Raw genomic sequence first — 27,110 nt, 5'->3', positions numbered from 1 at the left:
AATAAAAATCCTTCTGTTATGCGTGGTACTTTGTACCTTACTTTTTATACCCATTTTTCATCTGCTCCTTTAAGCTGTGAGTTAGGAATTATCACTCCTATATTATAGGGAAACGAGGCATCCTCACCCAAGCTAGCCAGGGGTAGAGCCCCGCCTTTTGCACTGACCCTTTCTCTCAACCATCCTGCATGGCAGCTGGCAAAAGCCCCTCCCTGATCTTCACCAACCGGCATGAAGTGCGGAGGATAGACCTGGTGAAGCGAGACTACTCGCGCCTCATCCCCATGCTCAAGAACGTTGTGGCGCTGGATGTTGAAGTTGCCACCAATCGCATCTACTGGTGTGACCTCTCCTACCGCAAGATCTATAGGTGAGCAGGGGCAGGTATCCTGCAGCCAGGCCTGGGCAGGGGAGGGGCCTGAGAGGAGAAGAGGAAGGGTGGCCTCTGTCCCCTCTCTGCCTCCAGGGTCCCCCAGGACAGACGGGGACTTGGGAAAGGACGCGGGATCACAGTGGATGGAACTGCCAGAACTCCTCCTGCCCCTGGGCTGGCCTCGGCTGAGAGCCCTGTTGGGAGAGCAGCTTGGGCTCTGACACCTGGGCTCTGACTGGCCCCTGGTGACCCAGTGGGCAGTGCAGGACAGGAAATGTTCCACCGGCCAGAAAGGACTTCTAGAGCAGCTCACATACCTGTGTATGGGATCCTGGGGATGACTCAGGATGACCCAGTCCAAGATGACTTGGATGTGGTCCTGCCTGGAGGATTGCACTCCTGACAGAGTGATGTTCATTATGCTAATCCTGAGGGTAAAGGACAGAGGGGGCCTCTTACCCAATCTGGGGTGTCTGGGAACTCTTTCTGGATGGCACTACCTCCAGTCCAGCCCTTACTTTGTCTGATGCCATAGTTGGTGGACTTTGGCTCTCCACAGGCCCCTCACACACATGAGGAGGTCCTCTCGTAGGTTTTTCTCAAATGCCACAAGCCTGCCTCCCTGCATGTCCAGGCACCTGTTTTGATGTTATGTCCTTTCTGTGTCCTGAGATCCACCTGGCAGGACTGCCAATGACCAAGCACAGGGTAGACTGTTGAAAGAACAATGGGATGGAAGGAGGGATGGAGGGAGGGAGGGAGGGAGGGAGGGATGGAGGGATGGAGGCAGATCTATAGGGTGGTACTCACTGACAACTAGACGCATAGCACACCCTGAACGCACAGACATACTCAGTTTACACTCACTCGTAGAAGCAGCTAGTGCTCAGCAGCTAGAAGCAGCTCAGCCCCTTCTTCCGTTCTTGCTGGCACAGACTCCCTTCATCTCTCACCCGGATGCTGTCATGGCGCCTGGCCCATCTCCCTGTCTTCATCCCCTCCCCTCTAGCGTATCAGGGTCCATGATCCCACATGCCTGTCCGACCATGTCCTCTTACCTGTCCGGTTACTCCCTCCAGAATAAAATCTGGCTGCTTAGCACGTCCTGCAGAGCCTGCCAGGGTGCGGCCCCTGCCTGCACTTGCCCCTGCCCAGTACCTCAGGATTCCAGAATATATACCTCTGGGCACTTGCATGTGCTGTCCCTTCTGCTTTCTGTCCCTTGTGCTCCTCATGACCAGTCTTTCAGGACTCACTACGGAGCCTTCTCCAGCCTTCCAGGATAATGGGGTTTCCCCTTCTCGGCTGCTGTAGTATCTGATGCTTTCTGTAACCACATTGTGCTCTGATTACCTGGCTAGTAATTCCTGTCCCCACTAAAATGGGCTCCTCCAGGCTAGAGGCCGTGGCTGATTCAGGCCAACCCCGGGTGGCCCAGGGAATGTGTGGGATAGAAACTAGCCAAGTTCCTCCAGAATCCACGGCCATATCCTAGAGAGGAGAGAGAGGGGGAAAGGGTTCCCAGGCAGCTCCAGATGGACCCATGGCCAGCTTTGGTTGCTCTTAGCGCCTACATGGACAAGGCCAGCGATCCAGCAGAGCAGGAGGTCCTCGTGGATGAGCAGCTGCACTCTCCAGAGGGCCTGGCGGTGGACTGGGTCCATAAGCACATCTACTGGACGGACTCCGGCAACAAGACCATCTCCGTGGCCACGATGGATGGCGCTCGCCGATGCACTCTCTTCAGCCGTGACCTCAGTGAGCCCCGGGCCATCGCGGTCGACCCCCTGAGAGGGTGAGTGTCTGACCCAAACTTCAGATTCTCACTGTAGGCACTCAGGCCCCAGGTGTCTGTCATCAGAGCTATCTGAGGACTTCGGAAGGTCCCGGGCCACTGAGGCAGCCCAAGACAGACCATGTGGGCCCCCCCAGATTGTTAACCCTTCTTTGGGTATAGTCACCAGGGTTCTCCTGGACTCTGCTGCTCATTCATCATGTCATAGGATCAGTGCATCTCAGAGCAGAGTCGGGCTCTAGAGATTCCTAGTAGAAGCACCTGGGGCAGGAAACCTTTCCTCGGGCCGCCGTCTGCTGCAGGTGGGCATCTGGTGGCTGCTCCCACACTCCCAGAGACACGGAGCTCATTACTTCCTATAGGGGCCGTTTCGTTTCAATGCAGTTCTGCCCATAGAGAATGTTTAGGATTATTTTTTTCCCTTATATTCCCAAATCTGCCTAACTTTGACGGTCTCCATTGGCCTCTGGAGTCCCATCAAGCATGTTACCCCCTGCCCTGCAGGACACCAGTAATACCTGAGGACCAAGATCACTAGGTCTGCTGTGCTGCAGGCTCCCCACCCCTGTGCCCACAGTCTCTGGGCCTCTCACCATCCAGGCTGCCCTGCTCTGGCCACACCTCCATTTTGGGGGTAGGGACTCTGAACAGAGCAGGCCTCCTCCCTCCCTTCCTCAGCAGGGATGTCCCAGGAAGTCATATTAAGTGTGTCAGGATCACCAGCTTCTTCCTGTTATTGTTTCTTTAGTTGTGAAATAGGGATAGGAAACCCCTCTTCTTCCAGTGAGGGCTGCTGGGGGCAGGGTGGCCCCTGAATGTGTGAGGCCTTGGGTGGTGACTGTGACAGCTGTGCTTTAATGATCATGCCTAGGTGTACCCAGCCCAGGGCCAGGCCCCCAATGGTGCTGAGTCGGCTCACTTAACCCCCACTTCCGCCCTGCTCCCTGTGTCCCCCCACACATGGTTATACCTAGCCCATCTGAAGTCCTAGTCCCAGCGGGAAACCCACCGCACACCCAAGTTAAGATCATTTGAGGAGGGCAGCCCCGGTGGCGCAGTGGTTTAGCGCTGCCTGCAGTCCAGGGCGTGATCCTTGGGGACCCTGGATCGAGTCCCACGTCAGGCATCTCTGTATGATGCCTGCTTCTCCCTCTGCCTCTCTCTCTCTCTGTCTCTATGAATAAATAAATAAAATCTTAAAAAAAAAAAGGTCATTTGAGGAGGGTCTGACGAAGGGACTAGTTACAGAGGAGTGGGTGAGGTCTAATGCTCTGTCCCTAACAGTGTAGGCATACCCGGGTCAGGAAGGAAAGGTGGTCACCTTCAGAGTAGCAGCCAGCCAGAGGCAGCTTTGTAGAGAGGAGCCTGGAACAAACATCCTGACCTTAGCCTCTCCCTTCTGCTCAAACATTTTGTTGAATGCAGCTGGAAGCCAGAAGGCCAGGGAGCCAAGCCCGTTGATGTGGCTCACATGTGGGTCAGTGTTTTGGTGTGCAGAGCAGAATGGGTCGAGAGTGGCTCCAAAGTGGCTAACAGAGGGTAGCCAGCATAACTACTCAGCTCCCCAGCTCCAAGTCAGCCTTGGCTTGACACTAGGTTTCAGCAGAGGCAGTTTTGGGGAGAGTTAAGCCCACCATTCGGCTTGACTTTGGGTTTTTTTTTTCTTATTTTAAAGATTTATTTATTCATGAGAGAGACAGAGAGGCAGAGACACAGGCAGAAGGAGAGAGCCTGCTTCTCCTTAATGCAGGACTTAATCCTGGATCCCAGGATCTTGCCCTGGGCCGAAGGCAGGCGCCCAACCGCTGAGCCACCCAGGCATCCCCCTCAGCTTGACTTTGTATTTAAATTTGAAGGCTGGCTGCTTCACTACGTAGTAACAGTGAGATCTGAGGGAAGTCAACTCCTTGAGCCACAATTTACTCATCTATAAAATGGGGCTAATAATTACACTGTCCTGGGGCTGTTATAAGGCTCGAATGAGAACATACATTGTCCAATTAATATTAAATCAGCATCTCTTTCTGTGTCTCACATGAGCTACCTGCCAGGTATACAATGGGGAACAAGACAGATGAGCCTGCCCCTGGTGGAGCTTAGACTAGTGGGGAAAATAGACGGTAAAATACACCAAACTCTCCAAAAGCACATATAAATAACTGATTGTATGAGTGCTAGGAAGGCAAGGGCCAGTAACAGGCACACTTACTTACAGAGTAGGATCCTGTACTGCAGAGACGTTCACACTGGGAGGTTGCCCCGGGATGGGTGGTGACCTGAGGCTCTGTGAAGACAAAGCTCTGTCTGACAAAGGCTTGGTGCCCTGGAGCCCCCTGGGGCACGCGTGGGGTTTGGAAGGGTAGAGTGGTGGCAGCCCCAAAGGGGCTGCCAGAGGCCTGGGCAGGCAGAGCTTTGTCAGCCATGGGAAGGATTTGTAATTTTATTTTAAGGGCAATAGGAGAAGCCACCATGAAGTTTAAACACTAGAGAGTGACAACTTATTTCGGTTTCTGAGAGTTCATTTGCCTGCTCTATAGGGAATGGGATTAACGGACCAGGGATGCTACATTCTCAGTACATGAGGTGAAACCTTTTAGCTCAGTGCCTGGCACATAGTAGGTACTCAATAAATATTTAAGAAAGACGAGAGAGAAACCCTGGGCTGAGTTCTCGCTGCATGACCCTGGGTAAGCTGGCCACTTTCTCCTTTGTAGACCAGGAGAGTAAAAGAGGGTTGATGGGGGCCTTTCCTGCTCTGGCCTCTAGGGCTCTGATTAAAGCTGCCAGAGTGGGAGAGAGGGGCTCAGAGGCTGTTCAGCTGAGGCTGGGGGGACTCTCGGGGTCCCGGCTTCCCCAGGCTTTCAGATGAGGGGAAGTTAACGCACCTGCTAACTCTTAGATTTGATGGTTCCAATGGATTTCAGAGGCCCTCCCAGTCCCCACTGAGTATAATCTTCAACATTCAATGGGTCATTGAGCCCTGTGACCCAGACCACCCACACCCTGGGTGCGGACAAAAAGCCCAATTGAGTTCTTCTTTTATTAGGTTCATGTATTGGTCTGACTGGGGGTATCAAGCCAAGATCGAGAAGTCTGGGCTCAACGGTGTGGACCGGCAAACACTGGTATCAGACAACATTGAATGGCCCAATGGAATCACCCTGGGTGAGCCCTGCCTTCCCTAGGTTGGGGGCCTGTCCTGCGACCTGGTCCTGACTATCATCTGGAGCTCCATGGCTCCTGTTTTAGATCCCCTTACAGTGCCGGTGCCTGTATTTGTGGATGGTTGCCCAGGCTGGCCTCTTTGTGAGGCCTGGCCTGGATATGTGGGTAGGGAAGTGGACACAGGGGAGCAGAGATCCTGGTTGAGGTCCTGAACTCAAGACCTGATGCCCTGTTCCTGTGTTCCTCCCTAAGATTTGCTGAACCAGCGCTTGTACTGGGTAGACTCCAAGCTTCACCAGCTCTCCAGCATCGACCTCAGTGGAGGCAACAGGAAGATGCTAATTTCCTCCCCTGACTTCCTGAGCCACCCTTTTGGGATAGCTGTGTTTGAGGTGAGCCCCAGGAGGGGGGACACTACCCAATCAGGAAGCCAAAGCCTAGGAAAGGCTCATTCAAAGAGGGTGGCTCTCTGAGATTTGTCCAAATGGAGACAAAGGGACAGGGAAGCCAGGTGACTTGTATGTCTGCAAACTGAGGCTTTGCAGCCTGTTGTCTTGTGCTTCCTTCCCAAGACCCCTTTCAGAGCACTTCTCACAGGTAAGTTGCTGGACTGCGTGTGTTCCTCTCTGTACCTTTAGCACCTGGCACTGTACCCCCTGTACAGGAGGAATCCAATAAAGGGAGGGAGGGAAGAAGGAACATATATTTCCTTAGAATCTCCTGTTGAAAGTAGCCTGAGAGACGCTATTCAGTTCCGCATACTCCCACTAACCGTGGCTGGAGCATGAGGTCGTAGAAGTGAATTGGACATCAGCTCGGTCCGGTCCTCACAGAGCTCCTCAGAGGGAGGAGAGGCCAGACCCTCCCGTGCCTGTGTTCTGACCCTGACAACCTTTCTCTTTGGGGAAGGAGGAAGCCAGAACCAACCAAGGTCTAACATATCTATCTCTTCCCCTGTACTCACTCTGCCCCCAAGGGGAGGGAAAGCAAGGGGACAGTGGTCTGTGGTGGGCATTGGCAATATTAGCTTGGAGTGACACACTCAGCACTGCTCTGAAATTGTGGGCAAAGCCCCACCTCCAAGTGCAGCCCCTGCTTCGACAGACAGGTGTGTTCAGACACGTGTGTGTGCTTGTGCATATACGTGGCATGTACGTGTAAAGTATGTGTGCATGTGTATACATAAAGTGTGCATTTCTATATGTGCTGGTGCTTGTGAATATGTAAATATGTATACCAGTACTTGGTTAAGTGTCATTTCAGTACAAGTATGCTTTTCTGTGTGTGTATGAACACATGGGTGTGTGTCCAGACCTGTGCACGAAGCTGCATGATTAAACCTGTAGTTGTGAGTTTGCCCACGGATGTACCTGTGGGCCTGTATGGACTAGATGCAGACATGTGTATACCCAGAGGCTGTAGGGGGACCCAACAGAGAATAGTCCTCTGTGGTTCATACCTCCCTTCCAGTCTCGGTCCCAGGCCTAGTAATGGTAACAACTGGCGAGATCCAACCCTGGGTTTCTGCTGGACTCGGGGAAGCAGGCTTAGCTCAGGGTTAATGAGCAGGCTTCAGGCCAAAGCACAGAATCCACAGATAACCATCTGTGACAGAAGGAAACCGGGGTCTGTGCCACAGATTCGAGGCTGAGAGCCCCCCTTCCTGTGAATCTGTGGATGAGGGGAGATCAGGGGAGATGTTGGGGCAGTTCCTCTGACTATGGTTTGGGGCTGAGCCCTCAGATTGAGGTCATGGGTGTGGGCTCTAGGCCTCCCATCCTCTGCCTCTGTACCCCACAGGACAAGGTGTTCTGGACAGACCTGGAGAATGAGGCTATTTTCAGTGCAAATCGGCTCAACGGCCTGGAAATCTCCGTCTTAGCTGAGAACCTCAATAACCCACATGACATTGTCATCTTCCATGAGCTGAAGCAGCCCAAAGGTGAGCCTTCCGTGGCCCCAGGTCCCCTGCCCACGTCCTCTCCCTGCACTAGTCAGGCTATGCACACGTTGGTGTGACGCGATGTCCCAGCACCCGAGGGATCTAGCTGCAGCCCCCTCTCGTTGGTACAGTGCTTTGCTGTCACACGTTTTATCTCATTTCCTTCAGCTCTTGGTGAAATAAGGCTGGAGATAGAAGCCATATAGACTCCTCTTTGTGCCTACAAAGAGCGGTTATTAGTTTTCTCCTTGAGAAAGTAAAGAAAAGTTGGCTCAGGGAGGTAAACAGACAGAGCTAAAACCCAGGCTCAGGTCTGTCTGATCCCAAGAGCTCCTTCTGCCCCGAGGGAGCACGTCGCCTCTCATTTATTATGTGTGCTCATTTTGCAGCAGTATCAGCAAATGTACCCCGGGGCCTTGTAGCAGTCCAGCTCGTGGGTTGGGACCAGAAGCTGGGAATCCTGCTACTGGGGTGCGCCAGGATCTAGTGCTGAGTCTACCTGTCACTCAGCTGTGGCCAGGGTGCCGGTGGGAAAGCACAGGGGAGCAAGGAGATGAGCTTGGTGCCTGATTCTAGATATAGAAATTTAAATAAGAAAGAGATGTGGCATGTGGCATAGGGGGAAACATAGACTTTGGAGCCCAGCAGACCTCAGGGTAAATTCCATCTGTAAAATTTACGGAGTTATAACTCTGATCAATCTGTGGTTTTTGAGCCTAGGGGTGTTTTGTCTGAGATTCTGGGGCATACAGCCGCCTCTCAGAGCTGCCGTCAGATTGAATGAAAGTGGTGGGGGGTGGGGGGAATCCCTGGGTGGCTCAGCGGTTTAGCGCCTGCCTTCAGCCCAGGGCCTGATCCTAGAGACTGGGGATTGAGTCCCGCATTGGGCTCCCTGCATGGAGCCTGCTTCTCCCTCTGCCTGTGTCTCTGCCTCTCTCTCTCTCTCTCTCTCTCTGTGTGTCTTTCATGAATAAATAAATAAAATATTAAAAAGAAAGAAAGAAAGAAAGTGGTGGGGAGAGGTAAAACATCAGGTACCAGTAACAGTGGTGGAGGAAGCCGTCTGAGCCAGCAGAGTGAGAAGAGCCTCCCTCCTTGGGAGAAGGACAACTTGGTGTCTCATCTTTGCTCCAACTCTCTCTCTCTCTCTCTGCCATTAGCTGCAGATGCCTGTGAGCTAAGTGCCCAGCCCAATGGAGGCTGTGAGTACCTGTGCCTTCCTGCTCCTCAGATCTCCAGCCTGTCTCCCAAGTACACGTGTGCCTGTCCTGACACGATGTGGCTGGGCCCAGACATGAAGAGGTGCTACCGAGGTATGCAGACCTACCAGGGGTCTGGCCCCCTTCCTGCTAAAATCTACTCTCTTGGCTTCTGGGGTGACATAGGCTCCCGGTTTTTATCTGTCTGTTCTGGATGCTTATTGCCTTCTTTACCTTCCTGGAATGCTGGTGTCTCCAGCCCTTCCCAGGCTTTCTCTTCTCACTTCCAAGAGAAACACATGTATACATACAACATTTTAAATTCAGTTTCAGGGTGTTTCTGGAGCCCTTGAAGACCTAAAATTAAGAACCCTTGATCCCTATGGCTTTGGTTATTGTTTCTGTGCAGGTGACCTCGAGCTTACCTATTCCTCAAGTACACTTTAACACAGTACACAGAAGCCTTTTTGTGATATGATTGGGACTAATAGTTCATACTTCAACCGTATAAGTTTATATTCATTGTCTAGTCTTGATCAAAAGTCAAGACCTTTTGTTTGAGATTGTTGTGATTTCCAGGTTCAGTCGCTTAAAGTGGAGTGAGAATTTAAATCTAGCAGTGTGTAACAATAGGCATGTAAAATCCTTCTAGATTTATCTGATTTCCCCTTCTCCCGGTCTTTACAGTGGTCTTGCCCACACCTGATTCTATAGCCTTGTTTTAATGACTTGTCTTAATCAAGTCACTGTGTAGTATAAACACAAAGTGCTTGGGATTCAGCTAAAGGAAAAGTCGGAGCCTATTCAGGAGGTTTAGGGAAGCCTTCCCAAAAGTGGCATTTGAGCTGAGCCATGAGGAGGAGTTTATAAGTATAATTCGTAGAGGCAATAAGTTAGGCATAAAGCGATAGAATACTCTGTCCGAGTGACCTCTGTGGCATTTCCTCTCCAGCACCTCAATCTACCTCAACCACGACGTTAGCTCCTACCACAGCGAGGACACTAGCCGACACCACGAGAGCCCCTGGGACCACCGTCCACAGCCTCACCTACCAGAACCACAGCACAGAGACGCCAAGCCTGGCAGCTGTGGTCCCGAGCTCAGTTAGTGTCCCCAGGACTCCCAGCATCAAGCCATCTACCCCAAGCCCTGGGACCAGCAACCACTCCCAGCACTGTAAGGAACTGAGTTCCACATTCTTCCAAGGCATGGGAGGGGGCCTTTGGGAAGCCAGGATGGGGCTGGGGTGGGTGGATTTGTGGAAGAAGAGATCATACCAGAGCAGAATCCCTGAAGAAGCAGGTAGAGGTGCCCTTCTATAATTCAGGAGTCTCGGGTGCCCCTAACCTGTAGAGGGTCTTGTGGGAAGCTACTTCCCATCTCTGAGCCTCAGTTTCTTCACCTACAAGAGGGAATGGTAATTACCCTTCTCCCACCTGCTTCACAAGATTGCCTGGAGAGACTGAGGAGGAGTGTAAACAGAAGTGCTCACATACACAGCTGCTGGGCCTGTGCCGGGGTTCACGCAGTGCTGATGGGTGTGTCGCAGGGTGTCCCTCTAATCTGTGGACCTCAGAAGCTCTGGTGTCGGTTCTTAGCCCCCTCTGCAGGTTCCCAGATAGTAATATCCATCACTGTGGTCTGCTAGGCCCGCTTTCCAAACCCCGGCATGAAAATAATTAAGCTCAGCACTTATTAAATCATCAGGAGCAGTAATTGTCACTGCTAGGAATGTTCTGTCTCATTAGCCAGCAGATACCTTTTTAATTGAGTCACCTGCCAAGGGGACTTCCCCTAAGAAGATAAACCACCTTTTAAATTTTTTCCCACATGTGGCCCAGAAACCAAGCAGCTTGGCAGCACTTTTCTCATCGGGCCTATCTTGCCTGCAGAAGCTGGCTTTCCAGAGCTGAGCACTTGCCTCGAAGTCTGGAGAGGCAGGTGGCACGTGGATGAGCTCTGGGTCCTCTCATCTGGGGCAGAGCCTCCGAGCATGGAGTCTCCCCGCTGGTTCCCTGCTGCTCTGGGCCTGACTCTCGCTGTCCAGTGCGTGCTCGTGAGCAATGGGGTGCGGCCCTGCCACAGTGTCCCCCTTTGCTCCCCCTACCACTTAGGTTGCCCGAGAGTAATGCAGAGAAACAGGTATGCCGTGAGGACGGTATCCGGGCCATTGCCACAGCAATCACCTGCCCTCCTGGAGTGAATGTCACTGGCAGTTCCTCTTCATGCCTCAGGGGGCTGTCGTGAGCATCCAGGAAAACAGCTTTTTAAACTAAAAAGTGCTATACAGATGTTATCGTAAAGATGGTTGTAAGACTGGGAAGGATGGTGCAACACACTTTGAAAATATGGTACATTTGCTGAGCACTTTCCAGTGTAGAATGTGCTTTTGTATACTTTACTTAGGCCTTGAAACAACCCCCTTTGAGCCAGGCAAGGCTGTGCCAGGCACTGGGCTAAGTAAGCATTCTATGTGAATTGTCTCACTTGACCTTTGCAGTGTCCCCAGGAGGTGGGTAACTTGCCCATGCAAGTAGTGAGGTGGAGAGTAGGGATTTGAACCTAGGGTGTCTGACCCCAGGAGCCTGTGCTGTTGATTCCACTACATTATATTGCATCCCATTTTAATTATTTGTTGAAAATAAGCTGAGAATCCAGGTGGACAGATGGACTATCCAAACAATAGAGACAGGCACTAGCTCCTGGCTGGAAAAGGCATTTGCCTCGATCTGTCAGCAGCATGGAGACCACAGTGTTCACTTGGCCAAGCACATCCCGCAGCTTCCTAGCACTGTGGTCCCATGAGAAGGGTGAGGGACATGGGGCACAAATCCCAGCTTTGGGTCTTAGCTCTGCTGCTTCTCTGTGAGTCCCCAGAACCCAGGAAGACTCTGCTTCCCTATGTGTGAAATGAAGATGACATCTGTCCTGCTCACCTCAGGGCAGTTTTGATAGGATCTGGGAAGACTGAATTGTTAGGCATGAGCCAGGATCATCTCTCTGGAATGGGGACAAGAAGCAGTTGGGGAGTTTTTTCAGCTTGAGGCCAGCAAGGACTTGGGCTCACCGTGATGGAGCATCATTCTGCACATTTGTGTTTTGCAGATGGGAACGAAGGTGGCAAGATGGGCTCAACAGTTACTGCTGCTGTCATTGGGATCATTGTGCCCATGGGTGAGTGTGGCCCCAAGTCACTGGGGAGAAGAGAGAAAGTGCACTCAAGCCCTGGGGAGAAGCACTAGGACAGGACAATGAGCACCCTGACCTGTCCCATCGAGGAAACTAGCTCAGAGATTTTTTTGCCCTGGCAGCCTTCCTGCCCATTCCCCAGTACTGCATTTTGGTTTCTTAGCTTGGCATGTAAGACCCTTTGGGACCTGGCCCCAGGCAGCCGTCCCAGGGCATCCCTATTCCCTGGCCTTCACACTCTGCATGCCACCCACCTGATGGCAAACTATAGGCTCCACGGGCACAGGCCTGGTGCCTCTCTTGCTCGCTACTCTCCCCAGCTCCTGGCAGTGTCTGGTAGGACAAATAGAATATTTGTCGAGTTAATTAGGAGAGCTGCTTGCCATCCCTTTAGCAAATCCTGCTGCCTTGCTTTCGTTCTGTTTGGTTTTCAACAAACATTTATCAAGGTGCTGTGATGTACCAGATTCTGTGATAAGTGGAGAGAAGGTGATTAAAAATGAATGAGACACGGTTCCTGTCCTCCGAACGTTGAGTCTTGCCGGAGAGATACGTGTAACAGACAATCTGATCACGACATGGGAAATCTAAAGTCAAGCCATATGTGGTCCAGAGGAAGTGCTGAGGAAGTACATAACTTGGCATCAGAAGAGAGAGGAAGAGGGCAGGGAAGGTTTACTAGTAGAAATGATAGGAAATTACTCACACTGAGGCAGCCAAGTGAAGAAGAATCCAGAGCAACCCAAGCAGTGAAAACAGCAGGAAGCAAAGGCCAGGAATGGGAAATACCACGGTGTGTGTGTGTGTGTGTGTGTGTGTATAACGAGAAGTTCACTGTGGCCAAAATATAAAATTTGCTTAAACCCCACAGAAAACCCTGGAGGCTGATTTACTCTCTCCCACCCCACTGTCTACATAGTACTCTGAATGTCCCGTCTCTTGCACCAGTCTCATCTCATCTCTTGGTGGAGTCTTCGAATGGCGCCCATTCATAGGTTAATCTCCCTTCCTTGCCCATGAGCCTCTCAAGGATGAGGACTTTGCCCATTTATCCCAGAAATCCCCAGTATGGTGGTGAGCAAGTGAAGGAATGTTTTCAGAAGTTTTGCGCTATGCAAACTGTGCCAAATGCCAGGGATCCAGGGAAGAAAAAGATGAAAGACTTTAAGAGCTTTCAGTCTTTAATCAGACTTGGTCATAGTAAGTGATCCGAGAGAGGTGTTAATGCGTATTACCATGTGCTGCAATAGAAGCGTGATGCCCTGCAGAAGAGAGGGAATGGTACTTGTACAGAAGGTGCCCTTTGAATTGGCCGTGAAAGGCTTTGACAGTCAAGATGATGGCTAGACCATTCTGGGCTGATCTGATTTTGAGTAGAGAGAGTGGGAAATACTTTGAACATTGTTTAGTGAAAGATAAGTCAAGCTCTTTCCTGCCATCCTCTCCTCTACAGAATGGCTGGTATGTGCAGTTTCCCTGATATAACCCACTCTGATATAATTAATATTTTTAATTTCTGCTCATCTGAGGGGTGAAAGAATAGTATTCTTTTCCTGGCATTTCCTTACGAGGTAGAGTATCTTTTCACAAGCTTAATGGCCATTTATATTTCATCCTTAATGAATTGCTTATTCACCGTCTTGTCTTGTTTTTCTATTGGCTTTTGATCTTATTCTTATTTGTAGAAATACTTGTGCATAACAAACATTAAAACTTTGTAATATACATTACAGATATTCTCTCCCATACTCCCACTTGATTTTTAAATATGTATGTGGTATCTTTTGCTATGCATGAATTTAAAAATTACAAGTGTCAGATATGTTCATTTTTTTGTGTTAGAATCTCTGGGTTTTGTGTTTTACTTAGGAAGGTCTGCCTCACTGTAAATTATTAAAATATATCCCTGCATATTTTTCTATTAAACTTTATTTATTTATTTAATTTAAATATTTTATTTATTTATTTGAGAGAGAGACAGAGAAAGCCAGCTGGGGGGTGATGCAGAAGGAGAGGGAGAGGCAGGCTCCCTGCTGAGCAGAGAGCCCAGTGTGGGGCTCAATCCCAGGATCCCAAGACCATGACCTGAGCTGAAGGCAGACACTCAACCAGTTGAGCCGGTCCGGTGCCCCATATTATTTTATATTTAGACAGTAATCCATTTGGAATTTATTTTAGAGTATGCTGTGAGGTAGAGATTTAACTATTTTTTTTCCTACAGACCTGTTTGTCTTGTTTTTCCAAGACCATTATTAAATCATCCATCCCTCTGATGTGAATCATCTTTATTATAAACTCCATGCCTACCCACACTTTGATCTGCTTCTGGGCTGTTCATTCATCACCAATTATCTATCTGTTCCTATTTGCTAGAAGAACTTCACACTATTTTTTAATAGAATACTGGGAGAACAACTTAGCTATTTTTTTTTCAACTTCTCTTCTAGCTGAACTTTAGAATCCTCTTAATTCTATAAAAATCATGATGAAATCTTACGTTTTGGATATATAAGTTGATATGGAGAGAATTCATGTTTTTACAATATAGAAGCTTTGCATCCAGTAACAAGACACATCTCGCAACTTATTTGAGCCTTCTTTTATGTCCTTCTGTAAAATTGTATAGATCATATAGGACTTGTGTATTTCTTATTAGGTTATTCCAGATATTTTGTAGTTTTTGTTGCGCTACTACAAATGTGTTCTTATTCCATTCCATTTTCTAATTGGTTATTGCGATTAGTAAGAAAGCTATTGACTTTTTATGTTAATTTTTGATGAACTAAAGTGATTTCTAAGTTTTTTATCTGCTTTTCCAAGATTTTTCTAAACATACAAAACTGATAATAACACTTTGGTTTCTTGCTTTCCCCTATGTGTCCTCTTCAGTTCTTTTTCTAATCTTACTGCAGAGCTAGATCTCTGAAACAATAAATTGCAGCAGTGCTAACAGGTATCCTTGCCTTATTCCTATCTTTAAAGGGTATCGACCATTACAATCTTACCAAAGTAAAAACTCCCTCTCTAGCAGCCTGGATAGCTGTCACCAGCCTCCACTTGAATGCTCATGATGATTGCCTATTATCTCATGAAGCTGCTTTGCCCCATCTTTGCCCAGCTGTGTTTGAGAACTTCCTCCTTTGCTCATTAATACATTTGTCTATTCCAACTCAGAGCCTGTGTCTCCTTCTAGAGATGCTCCTCTTTTTGCAGAGCCCTAGCTTTGGAAAGAAACGCCCCCACACCCCCATCTACCCTCCATTCCAAGGAAGCAGCTGCATTAGGACAAAGGTGTGGTGAAGAAATTCACTCATTCCCTCAGTACATGTTGCTGAGCTAGGCAGAGAGATGAGGAAGACACAGTCCCTGCCCACAAAGAGCTCGGTCCAGGCCGGGGTACCCGTATATGCAGTGCAGTACCATGCACTGGGGACACTCAGGAGGGGCAGCTGACTCTTTGTTGCTGGAGAAGTTGAGGAGACTTCACATTTGAGCTGGATCCTCAAAGATGAGTAGGTGATAGAGGAAGAGATAGGAGAAGGGCTTCCAAGCAGCAGAAGAATAACGGGGAGAACAGCCTGAAGAACAAGGGAAGTTAGAGAGGTGGCAAGAAATGCACCAACATTTGAGCAATGGGCTGGAGCCTCCTGGAAGCTCAGTGTGTGTGTCCCTTTTGCTAGCGGTAATAGCCCTGCTGTGCATGAGCGGCTACCTGATTTGGAGAAACTGGAAGCGGAAGAACACCAAAAGCATGAATTTTGACAACCCAGTGTACAGGAAAACAACGGAAGAAGAGGATGAAGATGAGCTCCACATAGGGAGGACTGCGCAGATTGGCCATGTCTATCCTGCAGTAAGTACCCCTTAAGTACCCCTTGCTGGAAGTTTGCCTTCCTCCTCCCTCTGTCCCTCCCTCCCTCCCTCCCTCTCTTCCTTCCTCTTTTGTTCCCTCCTTTTCTTTCTCCCTCTCTTCCTCCCTTCCTCCCTTCCTGCCTTCCAACATTTATTAAGAACCTACCATGTGCCAGGCACTATTCTAGGCCCTCGGGACACAGGGATGCTGGGGCCGGTGGTTGGGGTAAAAGTGTGTTAGGACCACCTTGTAGCTAGGGGCTCTTCCTAGGCTAAGGAAGCCAAAGGTCTTTCTTTCTGCTGAGTAAGTTTTCAGAATCTTTGGCCTGGAAGAATCACTGTGGCCATGCAAACTGTGGCCACATAATTCAAATATTTAGGTTTCAGCAAACCCTGTGTGCTGGCAGCAAGCCAAGCACAGCACCAGATATGCATGTTCACAAGGAAGGAAGGAGTGTACTTGCTTCCAAGAAGCTGGTGGGGGTGAGAGGGAGTCACTTACTATGTATAGCTGTGTGCGTAGTGCCCTGGTGGAGCTCAGGAGTCTCTCTTCCGGGAAGCTTTCCCTGGTTCCTTTGTTCTTCCACAGCCTGTCTCCATCACAGCTCCTGCCACAATGTAGTCCACTTGTCTTTTTGCTCATTGGTCTCCCCACGAGACCGTCAGCTCCTTGAGGGCAGGATTGTTCAATTAATCTGTCTCCCTAGTGCCTCGCACAGCATTGCTGGCTCCCAGTACATATTTGCCGAACAAATGCTATGGGAGCATCTACAAGGGAGGGAGTTTTGTTAATTCTGTCTGGGAAATCAGGCAGAGAATGCCTCACAGAGGTGGTGACAAATGAACTGTAATCCTTGAAAGGTTAATAGTTTTTCAGCAAGAGAAGGAGGAAAAGGGCATATTCCAGAAAGAAGCCTGTGCAAAGGTTGAGGGGTACAGTAGGACTTGGCTTCTTGGGGGAGCAAGGACCGCAAAGTGTCTGGAGCAGATGTCATGGTGGTGTAGCAGAGTCAGGGGGCTGAGTGTGACCTCATAGGTCATCCAGTCCATCCCCCTGTCAGGCAATCAGCAGCTTTGATCACCCACTGTGGGCAGAGCCCTGTCTTGGGGAGACCAGAGAACTGGAAGACCCAGCCCCTGCCCTCAAGGAGCTTTTTGTCTTGCCGGGGGACCCAAGGTCACAGCCGCACCAACTCCCGAAGAACCCTCTTTCCGAGCTGCCTGTCGTCAAGTGCAAGGTAGGGCAGTGCCACTTTGAGTCTGAGGGGCTGGCGAGTGAGGGCTTGAGCCTAGGCAAGTGCAGCCAATCCTAGAAGGCTTTCTGGTCCTGGAAGGCTGCAAACTGTAAGCTGGGTGTTGGGGCAAAGAGGAAAGATGAGTTCGTTGTAGACTGAGCAAATGGCGCATGGAAGAAATGATCGCGTATGGGGCAGAGTAGACTGCATTGGTGCTGAAGCACGTTATTCATGAAGGGGAGACATGGGAAATGACGTCAAGCGAGTGAGGAGGGCTGGCAGATGGCCTTGAGACTTCAGCCTCGGCCGATCACGCAAACAGGTGCTTGACCAAGTGTTAGACTAGGTGGGGGCACAGTGGAAGAAGCGCTGAGCTTAGCCTGAGGAGGTGGCTCCCGGTTTTTTCACTGCTCCGTAGCTGTGGTCTTAGTCACTTCTCTCTGCTCACTTCTATTTGTAAAATGGGAATGTTAACCCCCATTCTATCTGCCTCCTAAATTCATAGTGTTCTGGTGAGACAGCACACGTGCGAGAGCTTTGTGAGTTATAAAGCACTCTGTACGTGTGAAGTGGCATTGTGTCCCAGGGAGCAAACTACCACTCTGGAGGAGCGATTTCTGATGTATCTGAGGCCCGAGGAATCAGCTCCTGCCAGCTGCAGGAAAATAGAGCAGGAGAGGGAGGAAATCAACATTTACTGAGAACCTCCTGTGTGTCAGACACTACTTGGTGTTTTACATACATTTCCTCGTGTGGTCTTCACAGCAGCTTTATAAAGTTGATGTGATTAGCCCCATTTTGCAGATGAGGAAACTGAGACTGGAGACTTTGAATGATTTGCCTGGGGTCACAGCTAAGAAGTGGCAGAAGCAGGATAAAAACTCTAGTGTGTTTGTACACAAAAGTCTGTGCTCTTTCCACTTACATCATGGGGTGAATAGCCTGGGAGCTCCAAGAACTGGTGTCCTCAGCAACCTGTTGTCAGGTAGTGCCAGCATCACTTCCGAGACCTGCCTTTGGCCTAGAGATCTGTCTTGGAGAGAGCGGGAGGGTAACTGGACTGGAAGAAGAGAGTCTCAAGTGCCTATGCTAGTAGAGCAAGGCTGTGGCATTCATGCAAAACCACCAGTAACCCAAAGATGACTTGAAAGGCAGTAGGGTCACTTTTTATTGCCTGTAGGCACAATTCCACAGATGGGAAATGTTAGTCTGATTCTTTTTTATTATGCTATCAGGTTGATCTAGAATACTCTGGCCCCCATGTGTGTTACTGTATTAAGTACTCTATAGAGATCATCTCATTTGGTTTCTCAACAACTCTATGTGGTAGGACCTGTTACTACTCCCATCTGACAGATGGTAAAGCCAAGGCTCAGAGAGGTGAAGTGGTGAGCCCAAATTCACTTAGCTACAAGAAAGATATTGATACACTGGGGTCTGCCCAAAGGAATGTATCCAGGAAATGGAAGAGTGGGATACAGGGTTACATCATACCCAGCTAGGGAAAGCCAGATGTGTAGACTGGAGGAGAAAATACTCAGAAGGAAAGGAAGGGAACACAGACACTGTCTGCAGATTTCACAGGTTGTCTGTATAGAACTCACTGAGTCTACGAGGGTCAGGGAACTTCAGAATACTTAAACAGATTTCATGTGGGTGTAAGAAAGAAGTCAAATCCACTGTCCCAATGGAATAGACCAGCTCAGGGGTTAATGGGCTCCGTCCACTAACAGTCAGAGGAAGTCTAGCATCTAATAACTAGAAAGTAGGGTTGAGGGAAAGACAAATTAAATTTAATTGACCTGTATTGCCTTCTGTTCCTGTATAATCAGCTAGGAAAAATGGGGCAGATTGCCTTCCTAATTGTGATTCACAAGCTAGAGGCAAGCAGCTAATGGCCTGGGTGAAACATTTGCCAGAGCTGACCCACTGATGTTGAACAAACCTAAAATCCTATAAGGAAAAGGACTCAGAAAGTTGAGATCTCTAAGCACTGCTTTACATCAAGGCAGAAGGGAGTGATGAAGAAAGCTACAGCTCTGCATTCACACAGACCTGGGTTCAAATTTAAGTTCACCCACTTGCTATGTGATCCAGGACAAATGCTGTTAAAGCTCATTGAGTCAAAAAAAAAAAAAAAAAAAAAAAAAAAAAAGCTTATTGAGTCTCCGTGTCCTCATCTGTAAAATAAGTAAGACAAACCTGTCTCTTGGGGTAGTATGAAGATGATGTGAGCTAATGCCTGTAAAGTAATGGAATGTTTGCTACCTTGTGGGTACTCAGTTCCTGTGGGTCTAATGGTGATCTCTTTGCTCTGTCTCCCCAGCGAGTGGCATTAAGCCTTGAAGATGATGGACTGCCCTGAGGATGGGACCACTCCCTTCGTGCCTCATGGAATTCAGTCCCATGCACTACACTCTCTGGATGGTGTATGCCTGGGTGAAGGGGTTTCTGTACGTGGGTCTGTGTGAGTGAGTGAGCGTGTATGTGTGTAATTTCTTTTTAATTTATGTTGCGGAACGGTAACCACAAAGTTATGATGAACTGCAAACATCCAAAGGATGTGAGAGTTTTTATATGTATAATGTTTTATACACTTTTTAACTGGTTGCACTACCCATGAGGATTTCATGGAATGGCTACTGCGAAGTGACTAACATGATGTACATAACCAAATGGGGCGGGTGGTACAGTAGCTTACTCATCATTTTAAAAGTATATTTACAAGAGGGTATTTGGTTTTGGGGGGGCTTTTTTAGGTTTTGGAGTTTGGATTTGATTTTTTTTTTTTTTGGTATATAAAATGATTATGCTTTGTGGCTATCCATCAACATAAGTGAAAAAAAGAAGAAAACACTTCAACCCCCTCCTCCCACTTAGATTATTTATTAACATATTTCAAAAATAAGATTAGTTCTATAAATAATTTAGAGACATGAGAGTATTTATTTTTGGTATGAGTGGCCCACCATGCAGACTCTGTGTGCATTTACATTTATATGTGTATGTATGAGAGAGAGAGAGAGGTCTGTAGAGAAGAGGTGCACCTGTGGCTGTTCAAATCCATACGGATAAATGCATTGGAAAACAGTCCACAGAGGGATATCTGTAGTTTTCAGAGAAGCCTTTGGCAATTTGGCTCAAAAAAAACGGATGCCATGGTTTGTGTAAACATGTAGTGGAAGAGGCAGATCTTTCCCACCTCTGGCAATTCCTAGGACCCCCGTCAGTCACAAAAAGTCTTTCAGTTCCCCCGTGGCTGCTGTGGCTCCCACTTGGGCTTTCTCTTCTGTGGCTGAAGCCAGGGCACAGACTTGAACCAGTGCCAGAAGTTCTCATGATCTCCTGTGAGAATATGCCTGAACCTTGGCCGCTCCTTGTTTTAAAGTTCAGCATTTCAAGTAACTTCAGTTTCCTTCAGGATGCTTGGGTTGGATTCATTTTGTCTTCTCTGAAGCCCTCCTAGGGTGCCGTCCTTACTCATAGAGAGCTAAGCGCAGACATTTCTAGAACAGCTCAGGTTTCCTGTAGAGACTGGCTCAGGCACTGAACCTCTGAGATATGCTGTGGGTGAGGATAAGGACAGTGGAGTAGGTTCTGTTACATCTCTGTTTCTCCCTTTCCCTTACTCTCTCCCATTTCCTGTAAGTGAGGGAAACAACATAGGTTTGCTACCATCGTGTGTTCATATAGATGAGACTGGTTTTTGGCTTAGGTCAGAAAAAGTGGCCAAACTTGATGTCCTACGAGGGGGAAATGGTATACACAACACTATAGAATACTGGGTACATGTGTTCACACAGGGATTTGGTTTACTACTTTGTAAATAAAAGGAAAAACTCTGGGTATATGTATAGATTTTTTTTTTCATTATGGACACTTTTCTTTGTTTTTCCTGGGCCTTGGGAGAGGTGGGAGAAGTGCTCTTTTCTCTCTGTGGGGTCTACCATTGAAAACGTAATCCTACAGTCCCAGAAGGAAGTCTGTCCCCAGCGGATCTCATCCAAGACCTGATCTTTTCCTAACTCTGCTGTTGTGCCACTTCACGCCCGCCAGACAGCCAGGGACAAGACATGTGAACAAACTCTGACACCCCTCTGCCTTTGGGGCCCCCCAACTCAATGAAGCTTGGATATCTCACCAGCTTGATACCCTTCAAATTTCCAGGCGGGCATTTGGGAGTTCTGTAACCCTGCTCCTAGGACCTTTCTCCACATCACTCATGGTCTCCTAACTTCTGAGAAAACGTGTTCTGGAGCCTCGGCCCTATGCTTTGCATAAATAAGCAATTTTCCTCATGATACGCATGTGTCGATCGTCCCGAAACATTCGTTGAGAGGCAACTGACCTAGAGACCAATACCAAATAGGATTTTAAGAACAGGTGGCCAACTCCTATGGAGCTTAATCACTTGCTACTATTCTTTCAAGAATGGAAAGTAAAATTATTTTTGACTGAAGAAAAATGACAAAAAAATTTTGAGATTTACATGACACAAACAACTTTTTCTATGACCCACCTCCAAAGAAATAGAATTTCCTGGGGAAATGAGAACAGTGACTAACGTGTAGTTTCTAAACTTTCAGTCAGATCCTGGCCTTCACAGAAAAAAATAAATAAAAAGAATGAATGGAGTCAGGATGGTTCAGCCTGAGATCTCAAAATGATGATGAAACACAACTTTCTCAAAGACATCCACGTTTCCTGAATATGTTACAACTGCAGTTTGGAAGAGGTGGCTATGAAAGCAACCTGCAGAAGACAAATTGCAGAGTACCCACATGTCAGATGGTAGTCAATAAGATGAAATCTGAGGTGGTTAGGTCCATCCTCCCTCTGTAATCTTGGAGGCTTCTGAACTTCATTTTGAGGTACTATTGCATTTCTGTTGCCTTTTGCCCCTGTGCTATCATGCACCTACAGCCAATAACAGATCATAGAGTCCTTGGACTGTAGAGCTGGAAGGAAACCTACAGATAATGCCAGGAGGGTAGAAGATTTATCAGACTTTTTTTTTTTCCCTCCGTCTGAAAGAAACTGGTCCCAGACCTTTTCCTCCTTTTCCTTCTTCAGGTGACTACTTCGGACTGTCTGAACATTGTATGAAACCTGCTACCTATCTTATGGCCTATCTTTCCAGTGGAATTATGAAGACACTGGTAGAAATAGCCTTCCAGAAACAGAAAACTAAAATTTTATTTATTTACTCTTGATAACATGATTACTTATAAAATAGGTTGAGGTAACTTTTACCCTCAAGATGAGATCAGAGTTAAATTTATGGCAATAAGTACTGTGATCCCTCTAATCTTCTCCATGATGGCAGTATATTCATTCACTGAAACCATTTGGTAGGTACCAACTAAGTGCAGGCACTGTATATGTACAGGTCACTCAAGTGTTTTCTGTCCTTATGGAGTTCACAGTAACAATAGAGGAAGACATGTGGAAACAAAAAAGGAAGAGATTCTTTTCAGAGTATTATTAAGGCACAAGTGAGAGAGAGAGAGAGGTCATTTCTACATAAGGGGATGAGGAATGGGGTCAAGGAAGGCATTGTAGAAGTGACCTTATGCTAAGTCTTAAAAACTAAATAGAGGTGTCAGAGGAGACACACATGCATGAAACAGCATGGGGGCTTTCAGGAACGGCATGTAATTCATTGTAATGAGCAAAAGGCTCATGGGGGACTTAGCAAGAAATGAGGCTGGATGGAAAGACAGGTTCAATGTAAGCACTTTATAGAACACTTATGTTTAATTTCTGATTCAATTATGCAAACATTTCTTAGTCATTTATTGTGTACGAGGCACCACGTGCATCATGGAAAGTTCGTCAGGATGCATCGCCAGCACTTTGCAGACATGGCAGTCTTTAGCCTCAAGCTTTCCAGTGGCCAAAGGGAAATAGTGACTGCGTTTCGTATGTTTGAGTTGACCCTTTTTTGAATATAAGGGTAATGGAATTTTCACAGAAGTACTCCATGTTGTCAAGAGTCTCTGAGATTTTCTCAACATTGAGAAAACGATATTTGGGAGATGTGTAATCTGCACAGGGAACCCCAAGCACTGTCTAGTCAGGTGCCGGTGGGAGTCAGGAGAGAGCACAGGAATGTGAGCCTCACTCCTCTCCCTGACTCCAGCCATGCTCGTTATTTAACAGAATATAAATGAGTTAGCAATTAAACATTCAGAGTAAATAACTTCATTTCCCATCAATGCATGAAGATAAAGTATCGGAGTCTTCTCACAGTGTATTTTTAGGGTATTGGGGATTTTCAGGATACAGAGAACTTAGAGGTGGAGGAATTACAGCTTCAAATTTTCAGTTAATATAAGAAATCAGGAACTCTGTTCATTCTGGCTATGCACCATGTGCATAGTCAAGAATCAGCAGAAACCCTCTGCATTTGCAAACACTTTGTGCTATAAAAAGTAATTTTAAAGAAGCCACCTGTATATGTATATATATATTTAAAGACATGAAGGTTTTGATACTTTTTTACAAAAACTACAAGAGAAAACATACCTGTACAAAACCATGTGTTTTAAAATAGCATTTTGTTCTATACAGCTGTTGTTAATTTGGGGGTGAAGTACTGGTTTGCAGACTCCATCACATTGTACCCAAATGAATTTTCCTTGTTTGTCTTCCCCACTCCCCACCCTCAAAGGACCATATTTGATGTAACAGGCATGTTAGAATGTTGGGTCACACTAACAGTTTCTGCTCTTTTTGTCTTGTCATTCCGAGTTTCATTAGCTTCTGTACTCAGTGCCCTGTGCAGTCTGGTTTCTGTTCCAGAAGCAAAGGGTGGTGTGCTGCATCTCACTAGCTGTACTGACATCATCTTGGTGAACGAAAAACCAAATGTGAACATTTGTAAAATCAGTGCACTGTTTCTAGAGAGAGATTAAATTCATTTTTTAAAATCTGAAAGTGTTTCATTGTGATGTTTTAAGGGGGGAGGGGGTGGACCATCACTGATTGAGTCCCTACTGTGTATACCCAGTATTCAACATAAATTATTTTAGCCTTAAACAATCGATAAATACTATCGATACTATCATTGCGAAACGGGTGAAGGAACTACCCCAAGTCACACAGTTATATTTAGTAACCCCAAAGTACATGTAGCACATGGGGTGTTCTGTGCCTAGCTTGTCCTCCGCCTCTCCGTCTAATTTTTGCTTGTCCTTGATATTGCGTAGGACTGTTCCTTCACAAATCCTCCATTCTCTTAGACTCAGACCTAACCCGCAGGGTTGGGTAATTTCTGCTTCCATAACAAATTCTGCCTATTTGCATACCAGTACTTCTGCCTCGCCTCTACTTCTATGCCTCCGAGGCTGCTTTCACCAAGGTCCCTTGGGACTTCCTTGATTACAATTTTTTTTTATTTTTTTTTTATTTTTTTTTTAATTTTTATTTATTTACTTATGATAGAGAGAGAGAGAGAGAGAGAGAGAGGCAGAGACACAGGCAGAGGGAGAAGCAGGCTCCATGCATCGGGAGCCTGATATGGGATTCGATCCCGGGTCTCCAGGATCACGCCCTGGGCCAAAGGCAGGCGCCAAACCGCTGCGCCACCCAGGGATCCCTACAATTTTTTTTTAAAGATTTTATTTTTTCTTTATCCATGACAGACACAGAGAGAGGCAGAGACACGAGCAGAGGGGGAAGCAGGCTCCAGGCAGGGAGACCGACGCAGGACTCGATCCTGGGCCTCCAGGATCACGCCCTGGGCCGAAGGTGGCGCTAAACGTTTACCCTGAGCCACTCCGGGTATCCCTTGATTACAAATCTTACAGTTTCAGTCTTTCTCTTCCTTGACCTGGAAGCAGTATCTAACACCGTTGGCACACCTTAGAGTACTCTTATTTTGGCGCACATGACACCATATTCCTGGTTTTTCCTTACCTCTCCGGCCACATCTTAATCTCCTTTGCCCACCCCTTACGAATCCATCCACGTTTATCATCTCCATTACCATTATCTTGGGTGATCATCATTATTAGCAACTTCCTACCAATATTGCAGCTAGAGTGATTTTTTTTCTAGAAGGCAAGAGGTCACGTCACCACCAGCCTTTCTATTGTCCTGCTTAAAGTTCTTCATCTTGTTTCCCTTGCGTTAAAATCCAATACCTTTGAGTTTTGGGCCATATTCTAGTTTAATATGGCTTGTAAGCCATTTGGTTTCTGTCCCTTCTCCAACTTCATTACTATATTCACAACTTCATTCTGTATTCCAACCACACAGTTCTGGGCCCTCTATCTGGAACATTTCCTTCAGGAAGACTTCCCTTAGGCCCCTAGATTGGATTAGGAGCCATCCCATGTGCTTCCATAGTAGTCTGTGCTTCCTCTATTTGTAACCGTTGCTTCTACATTATAATTGCTTGTATGCTCAACTGCTTCCTCTGCAAGTTCTATAAAGGTCTGTCTTGTTCACCATTGTATTATTCCCAGCACATAACAATAAGTGCACAGACCATGTTCTTTCAGCTATACCATGTTGTCTCATGCCCCCAAACCTGGATCCAGTCTGACTGGTGTCCAGTTCCTTTAAGTTTTCTCAAAACGTTTGATATTTGCCACATCTGCAGATGCCCAGATTCAACAGTTAACAGTATAATTTTTATAAGTTCACTCTTGGAAAATAACTTCGTGGTAATTACCTGATGAATCTATATACTTAATTGAATTACCGCCTCAAGACTGTTGTGAGGATTCAAAGAATAAGCATTTGTAAATGGATTCACATTTATTAGGTGCTTAATACCTCGTGGTTCCCTTCTCTTTTTCATACAATTCCCTTGTTACCACCCATATCCCATGCTTTCTTTTTTTAAAGATTTATTCATTTATTAGAGGGGGAGGGGCAGCAGGAAAGGGAGAGAGAGGGAATCCCAAGTGGACTCCCTGCTTGGGAGGAGGGGGAGGGCCCAACATAGGGTTTGATCCCGGGACCTCAAGATCATGACCTGAGCCAAAATCAAGAGTCTAATGCTCAACCAACTGAGCCAGTCAGGTGTCCCCCAGTGTGTGTGTGTGTGTGTGTGTTTAAATAAAACACCCTATAGTTTTATAGCAATTTACAGTTGGCAAAGTATTTTTCCAATTTCCAAGATTTTGTTTTCTATTCTTACAACAGTCCTGCCAGATGTATAACATTATTTTTCTCATTTTATTTTTTATTATTATTTTTAAAGACTTTATGAGAGACAGAGAGAGAGAGAGAGGCAGAGACACAGGCAGAGGGAGAAGTAGGCTCCATGCAGGGAACCCGATGCGGGACTCGATCCCGGGACTCCAGGATCATGCCCTGAGCCAAAAGCAGACAGACGCTCAACCACTGAGCCACCCAGGCGTCCCTCATTTTATTTTTTATTTTTATTTTTTTTTTTTGTCCCTCATTTTAAAGATAAACTTGAGTGAACCTCGAGATTCACTGATCCTAGGAGAGGAAGGGACTGATGACTGTGGCGTGGAAGGTTAGTTCACACCTTCGATCATAGCGAATCAAATCACACAAGGATTATTTTAACACAAGCTTCCAGTGATTTTCCCTCTTCACACCCACTCTACACCAGTTATTTTTGGGGGGAAGAAAAGGAGTAATGCTAAGACTGGGAATGAGAATCAAGAGGCCACTGACCTCAATGAAGAACAGTATACAATTACAGTGGTCAGGCCCCCAGAATGATGCCATCTTAGCACGGTCTCTAGACCTGATTTCACAATTCCCTGCTCTCACTGGAACTTCCACGAACTAATGCAGTTTCCTAATAATTAGGGTTTTGACTGTCCTTTGCCTACTCAAGGAGGAAAATTTTCCACAGCCTGAAAGACTTCACAGAGGTCAACCAATTTGGCCTGAAAGGACAAGGGCCTCTTGGGCATCAGTCCTGCCCCGTTGTTCATCTGGGGCGGGGGGGGGGGGGGGGGGGGGAGGGGGCGGGGGGGGGGGAGGGGGCGGGGGGGTTTGCAAAAAAGTACCAACGCCCAGGTTCAGGGCGGCGAGAGAACCTGATTGTCTGGTTTGGGGTGGGGCCCAAGCATCAGTATTTTTAAGATGCTCCCGAATGACTCCGTTGTGCAGCCAGGTCGGAGAATCCCTGCCGGGTAAGCAGAGCCTAGAAAACGAGAAGGGGAAATTCCATATCCAGTTTAACCTCTACCCGCAGCACCTGCTCTAGAGACCAGTTAAGTAGAAAGGGAAAGGTAGGAATTAAAAAAAAAAAAAGTAAAAGTAAAAGGGATAAAAGGGAGAGGTCAGTTCCAGGGAAACGGCAGCGGCACCACGGATTCAGGAAAGGCGTCTGTGGGGAGCGTTTCCGTGAGCAAAGTTCGGCCG

The 27,110-nt window shown here is 47.4% G+C and overlaps 1 protein-coding gene across 11 annotated transcripts in view; it reads left to right on the top strand.

The window, feature by feature from the left end:
- LRP8 (LDL receptor related protein 8) overlaps positions 1-23,690 on the top strand; it is a 79,928-nt gene extending 56,238 nt beyond the window's left edge. For 8 of the 11 annotated variants that reach the window (XM_072820290.1, XM_072820288.1, XM_072820286.1 and 5 more), the window contains 11 exons: positions 196-370; positions 1,941-2,168; positions 5,215-5,333; positions 5,586-5,725; positions 7,134-7,275; positions 8,436-8,588; positions 9,427-9,651; positions 11,581-11,649; positions 15,345-15,517; positions 16,578-16,754; positions 19,078-23,690. In XM_072820290.1, coding sequence (XP_072676391.1) covers positions 196-370; positions 1,941-2,168; positions 5,215-5,333; positions 5,586-5,725; positions 7,134-7,275; positions 8,436-8,588; positions 9,427-9,651; positions 11,581-11,649; positions 15,345-15,517; positions 16,578-16,754; positions 19,078-19,116 — 1,640 coding nt within the window. In that variant the 3' untranslated portion in view covers positions 19,117-23,690. The remainder of the gene's footprint in view (positions 1-195; positions 371-1,940; positions 2,169-5,214; positions 5,334-5,585; positions 5,726-7,133; positions 7,276-8,435; positions 8,589-9,426; positions 9,652-11,580; positions 11,650-15,344; positions 15,518-16,577; positions 16,755-19,077) is intronic. The other 3 variants (XM_072820292.1, XM_072820287.1, XM_072820291.1) reach the window with 1 other exon arrangement.
- Positions 23,691-27,110: the final 3,420 nt, after the last annotated feature.

Source organism: Canis lupus, chromosome 3 (genome assembly GCF_048164855.1).
Source record: "Canis lupus baileyi chromosome 3, mCanLup2.hap1, whole genome shotgun sequence".
NCBI classification, from domain to species: domain Eukaryota; kingdom Metazoa; phylum Chordata; class Mammalia; order Carnivora; family Canidae; genus Canis; species Canis lupus.
This window is presented reverse-complemented; position numbering and strand designations above follow the sequence as displayed.